Raw genomic sequence first — 15806 nt, forward strand, 5'->3', positions numbered from 1 at the left:
TAATGGCCTATCTGTAGCTGACGAGGATATACTAATTGGTCCAATTACACACTTGGAAACAAATTGAATGAAAAGGAAATGGGAGGATGATTTGATTATTTTATGTTCTGAACTAAAAAACTGATTGAAGTTACTCGTCAAATGACGCAGATGAAGAGGAGAAAGATGGAGTGAATATGAAAAGTGAGAGAGACTCCTACCTTATCTCTTCAATTTTCATAGTCAAATCATGATTATCCACTTGTTTACTTCTTTTTACCAATCGAAAACGGGATTTGGGGCTTGTTTAGAAGTGTCTTTAAAATGATTGAAATCGTTTTTGGTGAAAGTGTTTATGTGTTTCAAAAGCATCAGTTATGTGCTTCTTATAGGAAGCACTTTAAGTGTTTTTTCAAGATTCACATGCATTTTTACTAATGATTGGTTCCAAAAGTGCTCTCATTAAAATCGTTTTCGGTCATTTTAAAAGCACTTTCAAAACAAAACGTTAAACTTTGAAATCTCTTTCGATATTAGGAAAAAAAAAAAAAAAGTATTGTAGACTCAGAATTAGCTGGTTGTCTAAGTAATTTCACATTTTCATATTTATAAATGAGTTGTTATTAGTACTTTAAGATATTTATTTACAGTAAAGAGGATAATATGGCGATTATTTTAATCATGCGTTGAGGAGGAGGGCGGGACAACTATTTTGGAGCATCAATTACACTCATAGTCACCATTCAATTCAATATATTAAATCCCACACTAAAGTAAAAAAATTTAGATTTTTAATGATCTTAGCTTCAATGAAGAGATGAACTTTATTATACTCATTATTAATTTATTTATTTTACTATCGTTATTTAAGAAATGTGGTTTAAATAGCAAATTCTTAAATAAATGTTATAATTGAGAAATAAACAACTTCCGAACTAAGTAATGGGGTTGTCAAATTAAGATGTTAAATTTTATTTTTATAGATGATGCAACAAAATAACATTTTGTAAAGTCTCATATTCCAACTCAACATCAAATTAAAATAATTTTTATTATTATTATAAAATCAAGTAGGTAATAATTTAATAATAAAATAATTAATAAGCAAAGAAAAATAAAACATATATACATTAAAATAAAATAAATTTTAACGTTTCTTCAAATTTGACAGCAAAATAAAAAATGTCAATTAATATATGACTTTAATATCTCCGCTAAAACCAAAAAATCAAATTTTTTTTTTTTGTCAAAACGGTCGACGTAGAATTTTTTACCTCTTGTCTAATTGTTGTACTCAACAATCAAGTGGTTTGGCGTACACTTAAAAATGCAGCAAGTACCTCCATCACAGCGTGAAGATGAAACACTTGATAATTCCTCTTGCTAATAAATATTTTTCTCTTTTCAAACAAAGAAGTCAGAATCCAGAATTCTCCTTGAAAATAAAATAAATTGGAAATCATAAAAAATTGAGAAAAATAAAAAATGATAAAATTTGACCAAGCCAGCCGCAGCCATCCGAGAGACGCCATTGAAGCCATTAAAATTCAGATTGAAGCTCTCTCTCTCTCTCTCCGATTACAAAACCCCAATCCCATGTGAATCCAATTTCACTGGGGAGATTGATTTACCCTTAATCTCAATCCTTAATCCGCCATGAATTTACGCTAACACCCAGAAAATCCCACCCCCCATTTCTCATTTTTCCAGTCTCTGCAAATCCAACAATTTGTAGAGAGAGAGAGAGAGAGAGAGAGAAATGCCAAGCGTAGCTGTGCAGCTCTACAGCGTGTTCTTCAAGTTCCTCTTGAAGCACCGTTTGCAGAACCGGATCCAAAACCAACCCGACGAGTTCAACCCTTTTGGCGTCACCTCCCGACCCGAAGAAACCATCGTCGCACCCAATCCGGTATTTGACGACGGCGTCGCCACCAAGGACATCCACATCGACCCCCTCACTTCTCTTTCTATCCGAATCTTCCTCCCCGAGTCCGCCCTCGCCCCACCCGAACCCGCTTCCAAGCCTAGGGTTATCGCCGCACCGAAGCGATCCGATCTCAATAACGGGCCCGACCGAGCCGATCCGGTCCGGCAGAGCCTTAACAATTTACCGGCCACCCCTTCTCGGCGCAACAGCTATGGCAATCCGGTGGTGTCCAATTTGGCGAAAAGTGAGCAGAGACGGAACAGTTATGGGTGTAGCAATGACATGGAGGGATTGAATTTGATGGCCAATGCCGGCGCCGGAGTGTACAGAGGCTACTCGCCGGGCAATTCGACCAGGACAGGTCGAAAATTGCCGGTCATGTTGCAGTTTCACGGCGGCGGTTGGGTCAGTGGGAGTAATGATTCGGTGGCCAATGATATCTTCTGCAGGCGGATTGCGAAGCTCTGTGACGTCGTAGTATTGGCGGTGGGTTATCGGCTTGCCCCGGAGAATCGGTACCCTGCAGCATTTGAGGACGGGTTGAAGGTGTTGAATTGGCTTGGGAAGCAAGCGAATTTAGCTGAGTGTTGTAAGTCCATGGGAAGTGGAAAGGGAGCGCTCGGTGGCGTTACGGAGTTTAAGAAGACTGATTCTCATAGGCATATCGTGGACTCGTTCGGGGCGTCAATGGTTGAGCCCTGGTTAGCTGCCCATGGAGATCCAACAAGGTTATAATCTTGTTTTAATCACTTTTAACTTGCATTTCTAATCTAGTGTGTTATGATTGATGGTGATATATGAGTTTACAGTTTCTTAGTTCAGTTTGTGGATTTTGATAGTGTGATTTACATAAGTGCATTTCTTTGGAGTTTACGAGATGCGTGAGTTGGTTTCTTGTTATTGGTTTCTCGTAACTGAGTTTTGATACTTGTTTGATTGCCAATTGGTTTAATAATGGCAATATTGTTAGCCAAATCTTGGGACCGGTTTTCCCAACTTAAAATAATTGTCTAGGCTGGTTGCTGGTGGCAATGCTTTAGTTTTTGAGTTCATTTCCATCTCCCAAGAACTTCGGTTAATGTCAATTCAGTCGTATATGTATATAAATAGATACACTGGTTGGTTAATAGGGCTAATTTCAACTTAGAAGGGCAAGTATCGATTGATGACTGAATTTTAATTTGCCAGAGAATTTGGTAAGGTTTGTTTCTAAAGTAATTTCTGCTTTTCTTTGCCCCGTTTGATATGTTGATCCCCTTATATTAGAGTATATGCTGGATTCATGTAGGTTAAGAGAAAAACAGTCTTTGCTTTCATCCCAAATTTGTTCGCAAATCTCAAGATTTCTTGATGAAAAGTGAAAAGAGTAGATAGGTTAAGGAACCAGTAGAAGGTGGAGCAGTATTTCTATATGTTGATGTAAGATTATCTTTGCTTTCTAGAAGCTACTGGCATATCCGCTATGGAATGACCTAAGCACAATGAAATATATAAGACTAACTTGTTGTCTTGTTGCCCAGTATTGGCCTACGGGGTTTCAATGTGTGACATCATTATCTTAATGATTCCCCTTCAGAGAAGAATATGTCTTACTTTTATGTTCCGTTAATTTTTGAAGATTTACTCAGCTGTCTCTCTAAGTCAGTCAGCATTCTGCATTTTGCTTCCCTTCTTCTATGACATTCCAGTTGATTGGCAGCACAATCTCGATTCCATTTTTGTTTAAATTGAATAGCTGTTTGCCTACATTAGGTATAAATTCACTTATTATCTGCATTTTCTCGTTCTGTAATATAGTTTCTTCTGTTTGTTCTTTTTTCCCGCTTTTGGAATTTAAGAAGGCTACATGGGAAATTTCTAACTTCTTGTTCTGATATCACAAACAGATGTGTTCTCCTTGGTGTAAGCTGTGGTGCGAACATTGCGGACTATGTGGCCCGGAAAGCTGTAGAGGCAGGCAAGCTTTTGGACCCTGTGAAGGTGGTTGCACGGGTCCTGATGTACCCGTTCTTCATTGGAAGTGTTCCCACCCACTCTGAGATAAAACTGGCAAACTCCTATTTCTATGACAAGGCAATGTGCATACTAGCATGGAAACTATTTTTACCTGAGGAAGAGTATAGCTTGGATCACCCAGCTGCCAATCCCCTCATCCCAGATAGGGGCCCACCTTTAAAGCTTATGCCTCCGACCCTTACAGTAGTGGCAGAACATGATTGGATGAGAGACCGCGCCATTGCTTACTCAGAGGAACTTCGGAAGGTAAACGTTGATGCACCTGTACTGGAGTATAAAGATGCAGTTCACGAATTTGCAACCCTTGATATGCTTCTCAAGACCCCTCAGGCTCAGGCTTGTGCAGAGGACATCGCCATCTGGGTCAAGAAATACATCTCACTTCGAGGTCACGAGTTCTCATATTAGGTAGGAGACAAACACCCCGAGCGATGGTGCCACACAGCACAATCATCTCCGCCGGTGTATTCTGTTAGAAACTGAGCCAGAGAAAACAGGTTTTGCTGTCATTACCTGGAATTCTACGACATTGTTTTGGTGGTTTCCTTTTCGATCTCTTGGGTTGTTTCAGTTTCGAAATCATCCCTTGTGACCGTGTCATGTTCTGTGTTTTTGTAAGATAGAGAAGTTGCCTGAGAGTAGGATTGTACATGAGGCTGTGAAATGTTTACCCTCCCTTTGTAGCAAGGAGCGCCGCATTCGGACGTTTTCTTGCGCCATTTTTTTTCCCTGTGCATTATGATGTACTACTGTTTCTCATTAATATAGTTCTCAATTCAATTAAATTTCTTTATGCATTTAGACGCATATGAACCCGGCCCTACTTAGTGGGATAAAGTTTTGTTGTTGCTGTTGTTTTATTTAGAGCCTCATGAAATGAAATGATGCCTCTATGATCTCTCTTATATATATCTTCGTTTCGATTTAGGGTTTCTGGAGCGCTATATACTTTTAGGATAATACTATTCACACAACCGAAAACATTCATTTTTATTTTTCACTCTTCTTAATTTTCGAATGTTGGATCAAATGTTTTGAAGAAGATAAATGATTAAAAAGGTAACTAGGGGTGTTAAATGGCAATGAAAGAGACAAATGGGCACATGGCCTTGGAAGGGGTGAAATTCCATTCCAAATAATTGGAGTCAGGAAGTCGTATGTTAACCTATGTTTTCTCCATTCCCCATTATTTACCTTTATTTACACTATGTATTGGTGTTGGGAAAACACTGAGAAAATACATATTTTAGTGTCTAGTTACTTATAATATAAGTTGAAAAAAACATGCTTATAAGATAATGTTAAATGTGATTTAATCTCATTATTTTAGTGTCTCTTTAATCGATAAAAAGTTATACGATACATGATTAGTTACTTTTTTTTTTCTTCAAATTAAAGTTTCACTCAAACAAATTTTGTTGTGATTGTTTATTGGGAGTTTTAACGAAACATTTTTGGTATTGTTCGTTTTTAACAAAAAATCACATTTTTATTTTTTTTTGGTACTATACATTACACCTTTATTTGTTTTTTTAATTAAAATTAATTTTTTTTAAACCTCTCGTTAGTTTTTATTTTATTTATTTATATTGTTTACTTTTTAGATTAATCTCCATAACTTCAGACTTTACCCATTAACTTTTCCTGGCAAAAAATCCGACTTTTCCACCCGATCCGACCCGTAAAAGCAGTTGCGCTCTCTCCTTGTCTGTTGCTTTCTATTTTGGCCAGCAGTGTCGGAGATTGCGAGTGTTGTCCTCTCTCTCTCTCTCTCGCTCGAAAATCTGAATTCCGAGCTCCACCAGCTCAAATCTCCGATCCGGTGACCCCTCGCCGTCGCTCTTCAGCTCCTCCTCCCAGATCTATCGCCTCACTCGTAAGCACTTTCCAATCCACCTTCTTCTTTCCCTCTCTTTTTTTAACTAAATTTCTGTAACGGATCTCTCTCTCTCTTTTTAAAAATTATTATGGAAATTTCAGTTCAATTTAATGCTTTCTTCCTCTCAATTAGTTTGCTAATTAATTTGTTTTTACAGGAAATTAGTCATTAAATTGTGGGTGAATGCGGAGATTAATTAATCGAGCCGCAATTTCCCGCTTTCACAATGCAACTGCAAGGATTTAAAGCCCAATCCAGAGTAGCACTGCTCGTCGCCTTCCTCTTGTGTGTTTGTTTCGCGGGTTTATATGATTTGTTGAAGCCTGTCTCCAATGGATGCATCATGACGTACATGTATCCCACTTATGTTCCCATCCCTACCACGACTCCCGTTTCGCCTGCGAAATATAGCTTGTATTTGTACCACGAAGGATGGAAGAAGATCGATTTCGAGGAGCATCTGAAGAAGCTGAGCGGCGTTCCCGTGCTTTTTATTCCGGGAAATGGCGGCAGCTACAAGCAGGTGAGGAAATGGGAGCTGGGTTTTTGTTGAAATGCTCGCCCTTCGTGTTTTATTGGCAATTTTTTTTGGAAAGTTTGTGTCTTTATGACAATGGAATGTTGGCTTTTGTGTTTGTTCTGAATTTTCGGTTTTTGTAGGTTCGGTCACTTGCAGCAGAATCTGATAGGGGATATCAAGCGGGGCCCCTAGAGCGTACATATTATCAGGATGCTTACTTAACTCCTGAAGAGGGAGGGGAGGATATTGATGTGACTTCCTTTAAGTTGCGCAACCAGTATGATTCCAGGTTGGACTGGTTCACGGTGGATCTCGAAGGGGAACATTCTGCTATGGATAGTGCTATTCTTGAAGAACATGCTGAATATGTTGTCAACTCCATTCACAGGGTCTGTCTCGAACTCTCATTATTTTCTTCCAATTGCATACGAAGATGAAACTTTTTTATGCATGGTAAACATGTCTTTGAGATCGTATTACATTTTCTTAATATTGCATTACGAGGAAGTGTTATGAAGGAGTAAATGACACAAATATTACATGCACTTCTCTACGTTCAACAGAATGTGTTCAGTAATATAACTACTTATATTGGAATTTCACATTTCAAATAGTCCGAATGCTTGTCTTCATCCTTGACATGATCCAGTCCCATCCAAATTATGCGGGGTCACAGAAACTGTCAACAATAATTTAATGCGCCGGTAAAAAAAGACGTTACAACACATAACCAAACCATCTTGTCAATTCTTCTCCCCTGTTGACACTCTTTTCTTGGTCATGTTGTAGTTTATCAGTTTTCTCACATTCTTTTAGTTTATAAGAGATGTTTAACATACAATCTTGTGTGCAGATTTTGGATCAATACAAAGAATCTTATAAGGCTAGACAAAGAGAAGGTGCTGCAACCTCTGGGAGTTCTCCAAAAAGTGTGATATTGGTTGGTCACTCTATGGGTGGTTTTGTTGCTAGAGCTGCAGTTATCCATCACCGTTTGAGGAAATCAGCAGTTGAAACAATTGTTACTCTCTCCAGCCCCCACCAGTGAGTTTTTAGCTTCTATGATAACTCTCATTGTCAAAGTGAATGCATGAATTAGTGTTTGATGAAATGTACCTATTTCGTTCAGATACCCTCCTGTGGCATTGCAGCCTTCCTTGGGTCACTACTTTGAACGTGTTAATGATGAATGGAGAAAGGGATATGAGGTCCAAACAACTAGAGCAGGACATCACGTGTCTGGTCCTGTTCTCTCCCATGTTGTTGTTATATCCATTTCTGGTGGTTATAATGATTATCAGGTAAATACATATTTTTCGTATTTTCCTGTGTTATATAATTTTTGGGGAGACGGGGTTTTATAATTTTGTGTCACTATGGGGGTTCTCGGTAGTTTATGCTCAAACTTCATTTGTACGTACACATCGGTGTATACTATATAAGTATTTTGTGTTTGTGGTACTATAAGTTCTTGCTATGTGCCTTGACTCTGTGGCTGCTGTTACTCTTGTTTTTTGTCTTTAGGTAAGATCCAAGTCAGAATCCCTTGATGGCATTGTGCCTCCCACTCATGGCTTTGTGATCAGTAGTACGGGCATGAGAAATGTGTGGTTGTCAATGGAACATCAAGCTATTTTATGGTGTAATCAATTAGTTATCCAAGTAAGTGACTAATTGAACCCAGATTTAATTATCATAAAAACAGTTCTTAACACATGCTCTTATCTAGTTAGCGCACACCCTCCTTAGTTTGGTAGACTCCGGGACAGGCCAGCCATTTTCTGACACTCGAATAAGAACAGCGATATTCTCAAAAATGCTTCGTAGTGGGATACCCCAGAGTTTCGATTGGAGGATGCAATCACACTTATCTCAGCAGTCAATACACATTCCTACTAGAGACGTAAAAGATAAAACTGGTACTGTATTGTCACATTGTTTGTTTGGATAAATCCATTGTATTCCTCTTTATAGTTTGCTAAAGTTTTGAATCTGTTTTTATAGCTATTTTAGCAATGTTGACACATAAAGAGAGAAAGTAGTCATGATGTTATATCACTGAATGACATGTGTAATATGATTGCAGAATCGCTGTACACTTCCACTGCATGTCCTAGCAATGTTCATTGGAGTGATGATGGCCTTGAGAGGGACCTATACATTCAGACGACCACCGTCACTGTTTTAGCTATGGATGGTCGAAGACGGTGGTTAGACATACAAAAATTGGTTAGCATCAGCAAATTTTCCATCTACTCAATACTGAAATCATTATGAACTTAATTTCAAGCTTATTGCTGAGTTAGATACTTTGTCCTGATTGTTCTTAATCTCCTTTTTTCTCAGCCCCCTCTTTTACTTTTTCATCAATCTTTCCAAGCTAGGTTCTTTAGTTGTTTTCATTTAAAAAACATGATCTGGAAATTAGTTTGTTGTATCTTGTGCATGTACAATTTCATTGACATAGAAATGATGTGTACACCAATTTAATTTATACTGTGTTTGCATGAATATGACTGGGGAAAAATACTTTTGATGCATTACAAAATAATACTGGACCGTGATATATTCTTTTTCCTTTCCACTTGTTCTTGTCATGCAGATAGAATTTGTTAATTTTCTTTTATTTTTTGAATTTCCAATATCTGATAGTGCTCAGACTTTAATCAATACGTGCAGGGGTCAAATGGAAGAAGCCACTTCATGTTCGTGACAAACCTTGCTCCGTGTTCTGGGGTTAGACTCCATCTGTGGCCAGAAAAAAGAAACTCAACTTCAGAATTGCCTATTTGTATAAGAATCCTCGATGTGACATCAAGGATGGTGCGCATTCCATCAGGACCAGCACCAACACAGGTACTGAGTTTTGCATTCATGACCATGTTTTAATGGGATAATTGTTGCATTCTCTTATTTGTGGATATGCTCTGTCTTATTAGATTGAACCTGGAAGCCAGACAGAGCAAGCTTCTCCTTCGGCTATATTTCGCTTGGGACCTGAGGACATGCGTGGTTTCAGATTCCTGACCATCTCAGTTGCACCTCGTCCGGTATTGTTTCCCTTCATTGTTGATGGTTGGTTTGCTCCTTATGTCATTGTAGTAGGCTTTGCTTAGTTGAACTGGCTGTCATCTCCCTTTGTCTTTCTCTTCTCACCTTTTCATGGTTTTTTAAATGAAAAAAGATTTGAATTTGAACTAGTTAGTTTGGCTTATGTTGAATAATACTTCCACTCTCTAGTAAAATGTTGACAGTCTATTGATCAGACTATTTCAGGCAGACCTCCACCAGCAGTTTCCATGGCTGTCGGGCAGTTTTTTAATCCAGAGGAAGGGGAACGAGAGTTCTCCCCTTGGTCTATGCCGATACCTAGTTATTCTTATAAGGTTAACATCTCTAGATGCTACTTTATTATGGAATATTTAAAATTGTTGAAACTTCAAACTCAATTTGAATGGTTTAATTTTAACCGTGCATGACTTGGGTTCAATGCAGGAAATGTCTTTGAAGGAGGATCATCCTCTTGCTCTGAATCTGTCATTTACCACGAGCTTGGGCCTTCTGCCTGTCATGTTCTCTTTGAAGGCTGCAGGCTGTGGGATAAAGAATTCTGGACTTCCAGACGAACAGGCTGGAGATGAAGATAATAGCAGTAAGGATTTATATAACTAGTAGTTTTTCATTTTATGTTTTTTGGTTCTATTTGTTGTCATGGATTAATGTAAAACATTATTAATGAAAAAAATAGTTGTAATCTGTTAACATTCTTGTACAATATTGAACCTAGTATTTTTTTTCTCTTATCTTTTTGGCTAAGCTAGTTCTTTCTTGGTACAACAGAGCTCTGTAAGCTTCGCTGTTTCCCTCCTATAGCATTTGCTTGGGATCACACGTCAGGTCTCCACATATTCCCAAATATGTACAGTGAGAAAATTGTTGTTGATTCTTCACCAGCACTATGGAGTTCACCTCAAAGTTCCGAGAAAACCTCTGTTATGTTGCTGGTAAGAAGTCACCTAAATTTTCATTATTATTATAATATAATATGGCACAAGAAATTTATAACTTACGGATTCTATTCAGGCCAAAAATAGGGGGATTCTAATGATTTATTCCAATCGTTTGTTAAAATCGAAGGTGTTTATGTTTGTCTACCTCTGCTTCTGTTCAGGTAGATCCACATTGTTCATATAGAAGTTCCATGACTGTTCCTGTAACTGCAGTTGCCAGTAGGTTCTTGCTTTTATATAATTCACAGGTAATGATTTTCAACTTTCTCTCTCATTGTTTAATACTTCTTAATAAAGAAAGAGGCATGCTTCTTATTTAGTTTATTGATGCTCTCTTGCAGATTGCTGGTTTCTCCCTTGTTGTTATCTTTTTTGCACTAATGCAGCAAATATGTACGTGGGATCTTGACCAGCACATACCTTCGATTCTTACGGCTGTGGAATTTAATCTGAGAATCCCATTGCCATTTCTCTACCTTGCCATTGCCCCGATCTTGCTTTCTTTTTCCCTCTCCTTTTTTATTTCTCAACCATTTCCTTCATTTTCTAGCTTCATCATCATCTCGGTGACTTGTTATTTACTTGCTAATGGCTTCGTAATAATTCTGATTTTGATATCCCAACTCATCTTCTATGCGGCCGCTGTTGTACATGTTTTCATCAAGACAAGGTCAGTAGGCTCTTTTGACCACTCTTTATTTACTTTCCATGACTTGAAAATCAACTAGCTTGAGTATTCTCAGCCAGTGCATATATGCATGTTCTCTGTTTTTTGTGCTGAATGACAAGAATTAGTCTGTTGCAGGTTTCAGTTGGGGGAAAAAAGTGTTCACTGGTTTATTAATCTTTCTTCGGGTTTCTTTTCATTGAAGGTATATCTTATCCTGTGGTATAAATGTAATCATTACTAGCTCAGGTATCTTTATTTCCTTCATTTACTATGGGAAAAGGTTGGCAAGTTGGCTCATTCAATTTCACATGGGTTTTTCATGGACAGGTGGTAAGGGTTTTAAGAGCCAATCCAGTATTCGTTACAGCACTTGTTGCAATTACTCTGGCGTGCTTGGTTCATGCAGCGTTCGGTCTATTTATAATCTTGTTCTTCGATGCTTTGAGCTGTCACAGTGCACTTTGCAGGTATGTCCTCACTTTGTTTCAGATGGATGTTTGTAGGAATTGTGCACAAAAGCCATGCACTTGCTGTCCAATTGCATGTGAATTTAATGTGGCTTTTAGTATTTTTAATATTTATTAGTCCTCGGTGCTGACTTGCTTGTTGATAAATAATATATAAAGCTTCTTGTGTCATATTACCTTCAGCGTAGGTGTGATAAAAAAGATCCTAAGAGTTGCTTTATGTCTGTGTAACAGTTTTTTGACAGCTTCATTTCGCAGTCATGCACGAAGACATGAATTATTTGACTGTAAAAAAGAAGACAATGACCAGTCCTGCCAACTTCCATCCAAAAGTGATGGTATATCAAACCAGAATATTCATTCTGAAGATTGCTGCTCCAATAGTCCAAACTCTTCGAAAAGTTTTGGTGAAACACAGTTAGAGTTATTCCATCATCAGCATGGGCTGTTTATTTTGCATCTTGCTGCAGCACTCATGTTTGTCCCGTCACTTGTCGCCTGGTTTCAGGTACAGTAATCCAAATATAAATATGTTTAGATTTCAAACCTTCTATGCCTTTTTTGTTCTTCGTGTACGCGAGCTGGCTTTTAACAAAAGTACATTTTTTTTTTCCGGTTGCAGAGAATAGGGATGGGTCATAGCTTCCCATGGCTCTTGGATTCATTTCTTTGCACAGGTGTGATCCTTCATGGAATCTTCACCGCAAAGCCCGAGTCCAGTTCCTTCTTGGTATCTTTCCCTGGCTTCCGAAACTGTGAAGTGAGGCTGAATTTTCTGTACCTGCTGGCTGGATACTATTCCTATATCTCTTCCCTGGCCTTGGCTCCATACAGAGCATTTTATGGTATGGCTGCTATAGGCTTTACTTGCTGTGCTTTGACGATCTTACAAAATCGGAACAGAGAAAAGGGTGAGCCCCATTTTGTTAGCCGAAAGCACTCCCACAGGCACTAACTTCGCCAGAAACACGCATTTACTGAGCGGCCAAATCTTCCGTAAGGTTCCTTGTACAAATACAGGTTATGAGTACTTTGTCTACGAGAGTGGGATGCGTTCTGCGCATGACTCCAGTATCCACAGTTTTGAAATCAGAATCGTCACACGCAAGCAAGCGACCCTGTCCACTGGTGTAACACGTAATATGAAGCGAAAATTTTGCAGCGTGACATTTATGAGTTGCCGCCTTTTTTTTTCCGTCAGGGTGGTTTTTCTTTTCCCGTCAGGGTAGTTTGCCGTACTGTTTTATTGGCTTGACCTGTGTATTGTGTTACTGGTAGAAAACAAAGATTGGGAAATGAACATTCGAATTTGTTGTTGTATTTGATTAATTTAGTTCGCGACTTATGTTGGTATGTATGTGCAATCTCAATATTTGGGGGAACAAACCAGTGAACCTTCTGTTTTCTGAATTTAAATGTTTCGGAATTGGTTTTTATGTTCAGCCCCAATGTGCCGAAATCGAACACAAAAGTAGAGTGGTATAGGGCCAAAGGGTTTTCCTTTCATGCGCTGGAGAGAAAAACTGTCTACCGGACTGGTACAAGAGTTTCATTTGGAATGGATTGTGCTGTACCCTTTCAATGAGCACACGATCGCACTCGCACATAGAAAAAACATTGACGCTGAATGTAGGACATACATGTCTTTTTGCTAAACAGGATGTATTGAACTCATAATTCATTACATACTTTTACGAATGTCAACTAAGTATCGTAAGTAAATTATTCCCGGTTGTTCAATCATTTGATAACCAAAATCATTATTTGATAAATGATCACTACGAGTCAGACTCGACAGAATTTGATCAATCTTTTTTCTGTCATTAAGATGGAGAACTAAACCAAGAATTCTTTTTTTTTTTTACCAATCGAATCATTGTTCGAGACCCAAGACACAGGAATAACCAAGAACGGTGGTTAATTTGTAAGACTTGTTAAACACAATGCAACAGATGTTGAGAGCAGCAAGTGTTCCATTCAAGCAACAGCAACCGAAGTTAGTTTACAGAGCAAGGGCAGCTAAACGACTACAATTACTAGACTACCAGTCAGTAGTGTCACCGGAAATGGAAATTTTGAAACCGAAAGAGAAGCTAGACTACAACATATGTCGGGTAAGACGGTGGTTAGTAGCTCTGGATGCCATGGCTCTCATGTTTGCTCTCGCCGAAGAAATCCAAGAACTACTGGATTCATCAGGGGTTCCCCTAAAAGCGTCCATAAACTCCTCTCTCTGCAATCTTAGAGCCAATGCAGCATCCTCGTCTTGGCTTGGGATCCTTCTACTACTACTCCTCACATTCATCTCTCCGCTTGATGCCCTTATAAACCGAATACTTCTATCAGCGCCTTGTTCTGGGTTCCGATGCTCAGGTTCGTCCTCTTCATCTTGGGTTAATATCACCCGTCTTCTCCTCATGGTCATTTCTCTGCTGCTGCTGCTGCTTGATACCCCCGATGCCCTTCTACTTTGAACATTCCTTGTGTTATACACAGACTTTCCGGGGCTTTGACGAGCAGTTTCTCTACCATTTGAGGCTCCAACAGCTTTCCTTGCTTCAACTTCTTGCGGAAACAGAAGCTGTATCGTGTTCCAAAGAACCGTGTTGACGGTGCAGGATCTACTATTGCTGCAAATATCAAGCAAGATAGAGATAAATCCAAAAAGCACATTGCAGCATTGAGCATTAGCCGATTAATTAACCAATTAGCTTGGAACTATGTCAGAAACATACCTGATTAGCTGCCTGCACTTGGGGCACCTCTTCCCACATTTATCAGCGGCGGACCGTAAGCATTTCTTACAGAAACTACAATCAAACAGTTGTACAAATCAGGATAAATTGATCGGCTATTCGAAGTCAAGCGGCATGTGATTCAATCGTCCAAGCCCTCATTTGGCTCATCGAATGGCAATAAGATCGATAAACACAAAGTTTAAGATGTGCTTTGTTGGTTTCGAAATTACCTGTGGCCACAAGGAGTAGTACTTGGTTCAAAGCAAATCTCCAAGCAGATCTGCCAAGAACATCAGACCCACTACGTTAGAAAACAAAATTCAACGAAACCCGTTTGATCGAGTACGTCAAAGTTCTAACTGCTAACTAGGCAGGCAGGTTAGAAGGTTCTTACAGCGCAAGAAAGTTCTTCCCTGAGCTTATCCAAGCAAGGAAGTTCCGACCTTGGCGGGCAAGAACCACCAGAGCTCTCAGCCATTTTATCTTCTCTCGTTTCCTTCTCTTTATTCGCAGCAATTTTCTGCTTCATCTTCTTCTCTTTCTCCGTCTCTGCACACCAAAAATATTACCCACAAGATTTCATATAAAAATTTCAGACAAAATTCCAGGATTTCCATAACCCAAGTACCCAACAGATCAAATAGAGAAAATCAGTACCGTCCCTTGCAGTTTCTTCTGCATCATCAAGATCAAGAACAGCTACAGGGATTGAAATCGGGCTCCTTCTCTGAGCTCTGCGCTTTCTAAAACATGAATCACATTCAAAATTAAATCTCATACAAAAAAGAAAAAAAAAAAAAAAACACTAATAATACCATAATTATTTCATACCTTCTTGATGAATTGGTGGGTGGGGTCTTGGAGCCCAAGACGGAGCGTTTCTTGTGTTTAAAATCTCTGTCCGGCGTATCATCAACCACCAGGCTTGCAATTAGAAGGCTCTCTTCGTCCCAACCGGCCATGGCGGCCACGGATTTGAATCTGGGGCTGAATATAATAGCATTGCCGCTGGTGCCATTGGTTTCGATTTCAACTGGGCCTGATTTTCTTTGCTGGTTTTTCGGGTTTATTGGACTCTGTTTCGGCTCTTCTTCTTTCCTCGCCATTTTTGGTTGTGTCTTTGGATGGACCGAAGGGAAAGGGAAGAAACGAAATCCTGGAAAGAAAGAGGCTAACGAGCAAAAGAGCGCAAAAGGAAAGTGGCGTGTGGACGGATTTTGGTCTTTTGCTAACGGTCAAATATTTGAATCGCATTTTGTTTTTTAAATTTCCAACGGCTATTGATCCAGCTTTGAAAATTGTGTAAGAATTAATTTACGTGTTGTAATATGAGTAGACGATATAGTTGATATGTTATGAGTTTGGGGTATTTCATTATATCTATATCAACATGTTACGATATAAGTTAATTAGTAATATCACGTGACAGTGTGACAGTTACACTTAGCTAGTAAGTTAAAATTCTTCAAATAATGTTTAAATGATGTGAAACATGAAGAAAAAAAAATTAAAACAGGTCTTAAAAGGGAGATTTTAAGCAAAAAATCTAAATTTTAAGATCAAAATTTTCAAGAATGAAATCAAATTTACAAGAACAATT

At 38.8% G+C, this 15806-nt stretch overlaps 3 protein-coding genes across 5 annotated transcripts; 2 read left to right on the top strand and 1 right to left on the bottom strand.

The window, feature by feature from the left end:
- The first annotated feature begins 1398 nt into the window (after nt 1–1398).
- On the top strand, nt 1399–4707 carry LOC137739711 (putative carboxylesterase 11). The gene is made up of 2 exons (XM_068479392.2): nt 1399–2634; nt 3793–4707. The coding sequence occupies exons 1-2, from the start codon at nt 1739–1741 to the stop codon at nt 4328–4330; spliced, it is 1434 nt and encodes a 477-aa protein (XP_068335493.2). The 5' UTR covers nt 1399–1738; the 3' UTR covers nt 4331–4707.
- An 829-nt stretch (nt 4708–5536) lies between these two features.
- LOC137738938 (uncharacterized) lies at nt 5537–12854 on the top strand. 3 transcript variants are annotated; one of them, XM_068478403.2, is made up of 19 exons: nt 5537–5798; nt 5959–6324; nt 6462–6710; nt 7175–7365; nt 7451–7622; nt 7846–7983; nt 8051–8240; nt 8408–8550; nt 9001–9177; nt 9261–9371; nt 9588–9707; nt 9817–9973; nt 10162–10325; nt 10493–10579; nt 10673–11001; nt 11137–11203; nt 11329–11468; nt 11703–11976; nt 12091–12854. In XM_068478403.2, the coding sequence occupies exons 2-19, from the start codon at nt 6028–6030 to the stop codon at nt 12421–12423; spliced, it is 3339 nt and encodes a 1112-aa protein (XP_068334504.2). In that variant the 5' UTR covers nt 5537–5798; nt 5959–6027; the 3' UTR covers nt 12424–12854. The 3 variants fall into 3 exon arrangements, 2 of the variants coding, with proteins under 2 accessions (XP_068334504.2, XP_068334505.2); XR_015966746.1 differs by having other exon boundaries at nt 5633–5798; nt 11714–11976; XM_068478404.2 differs by having other exon boundaries at nt 5633–5798; nt 11727–11976.
- A 569-nt stretch (nt 12855–13423) lies between these two features.
- On the bottom strand, nt 13424–15437 carry LOC137740374 (uncharacterized). The gene is made up of 6 exons (XM_068480250.2): nt 15038–15437; nt 14864–14949; nt 14601–14755; nt 14437–14486; nt 14204–14278; nt 13424–14098 (listed from the first exon to the last, which is right to left on the bottom strand). The coding sequence occupies exons 1-6, from the start codon at nt 15310–15312 to the stop codon at nt 13567–13569; spliced, it is 1173 nt and encodes a 390-aa protein (XP_068336351.2). The 5' UTR covers nt 15313–15437; the 3' UTR covers nt 13424–13566.
- Between the last annotated feature and the right edge of the window lie 369 nt (nt 15438–15806).

This window comes from Pyrus communis, chromosome 9 (assembly GCF_041283825.1).
Source record: "Pyrus communis isolate YQ-2024b chromosome 9, ASM4128382v1, whole genome shotgun sequence".
In the NCBI taxonomy this organism is placed as follows: domain Eukaryota; kingdom Viridiplantae; phylum Streptophyta; class Magnoliopsida; order Rosales; family Rosaceae; genus Pyrus; species Pyrus communis.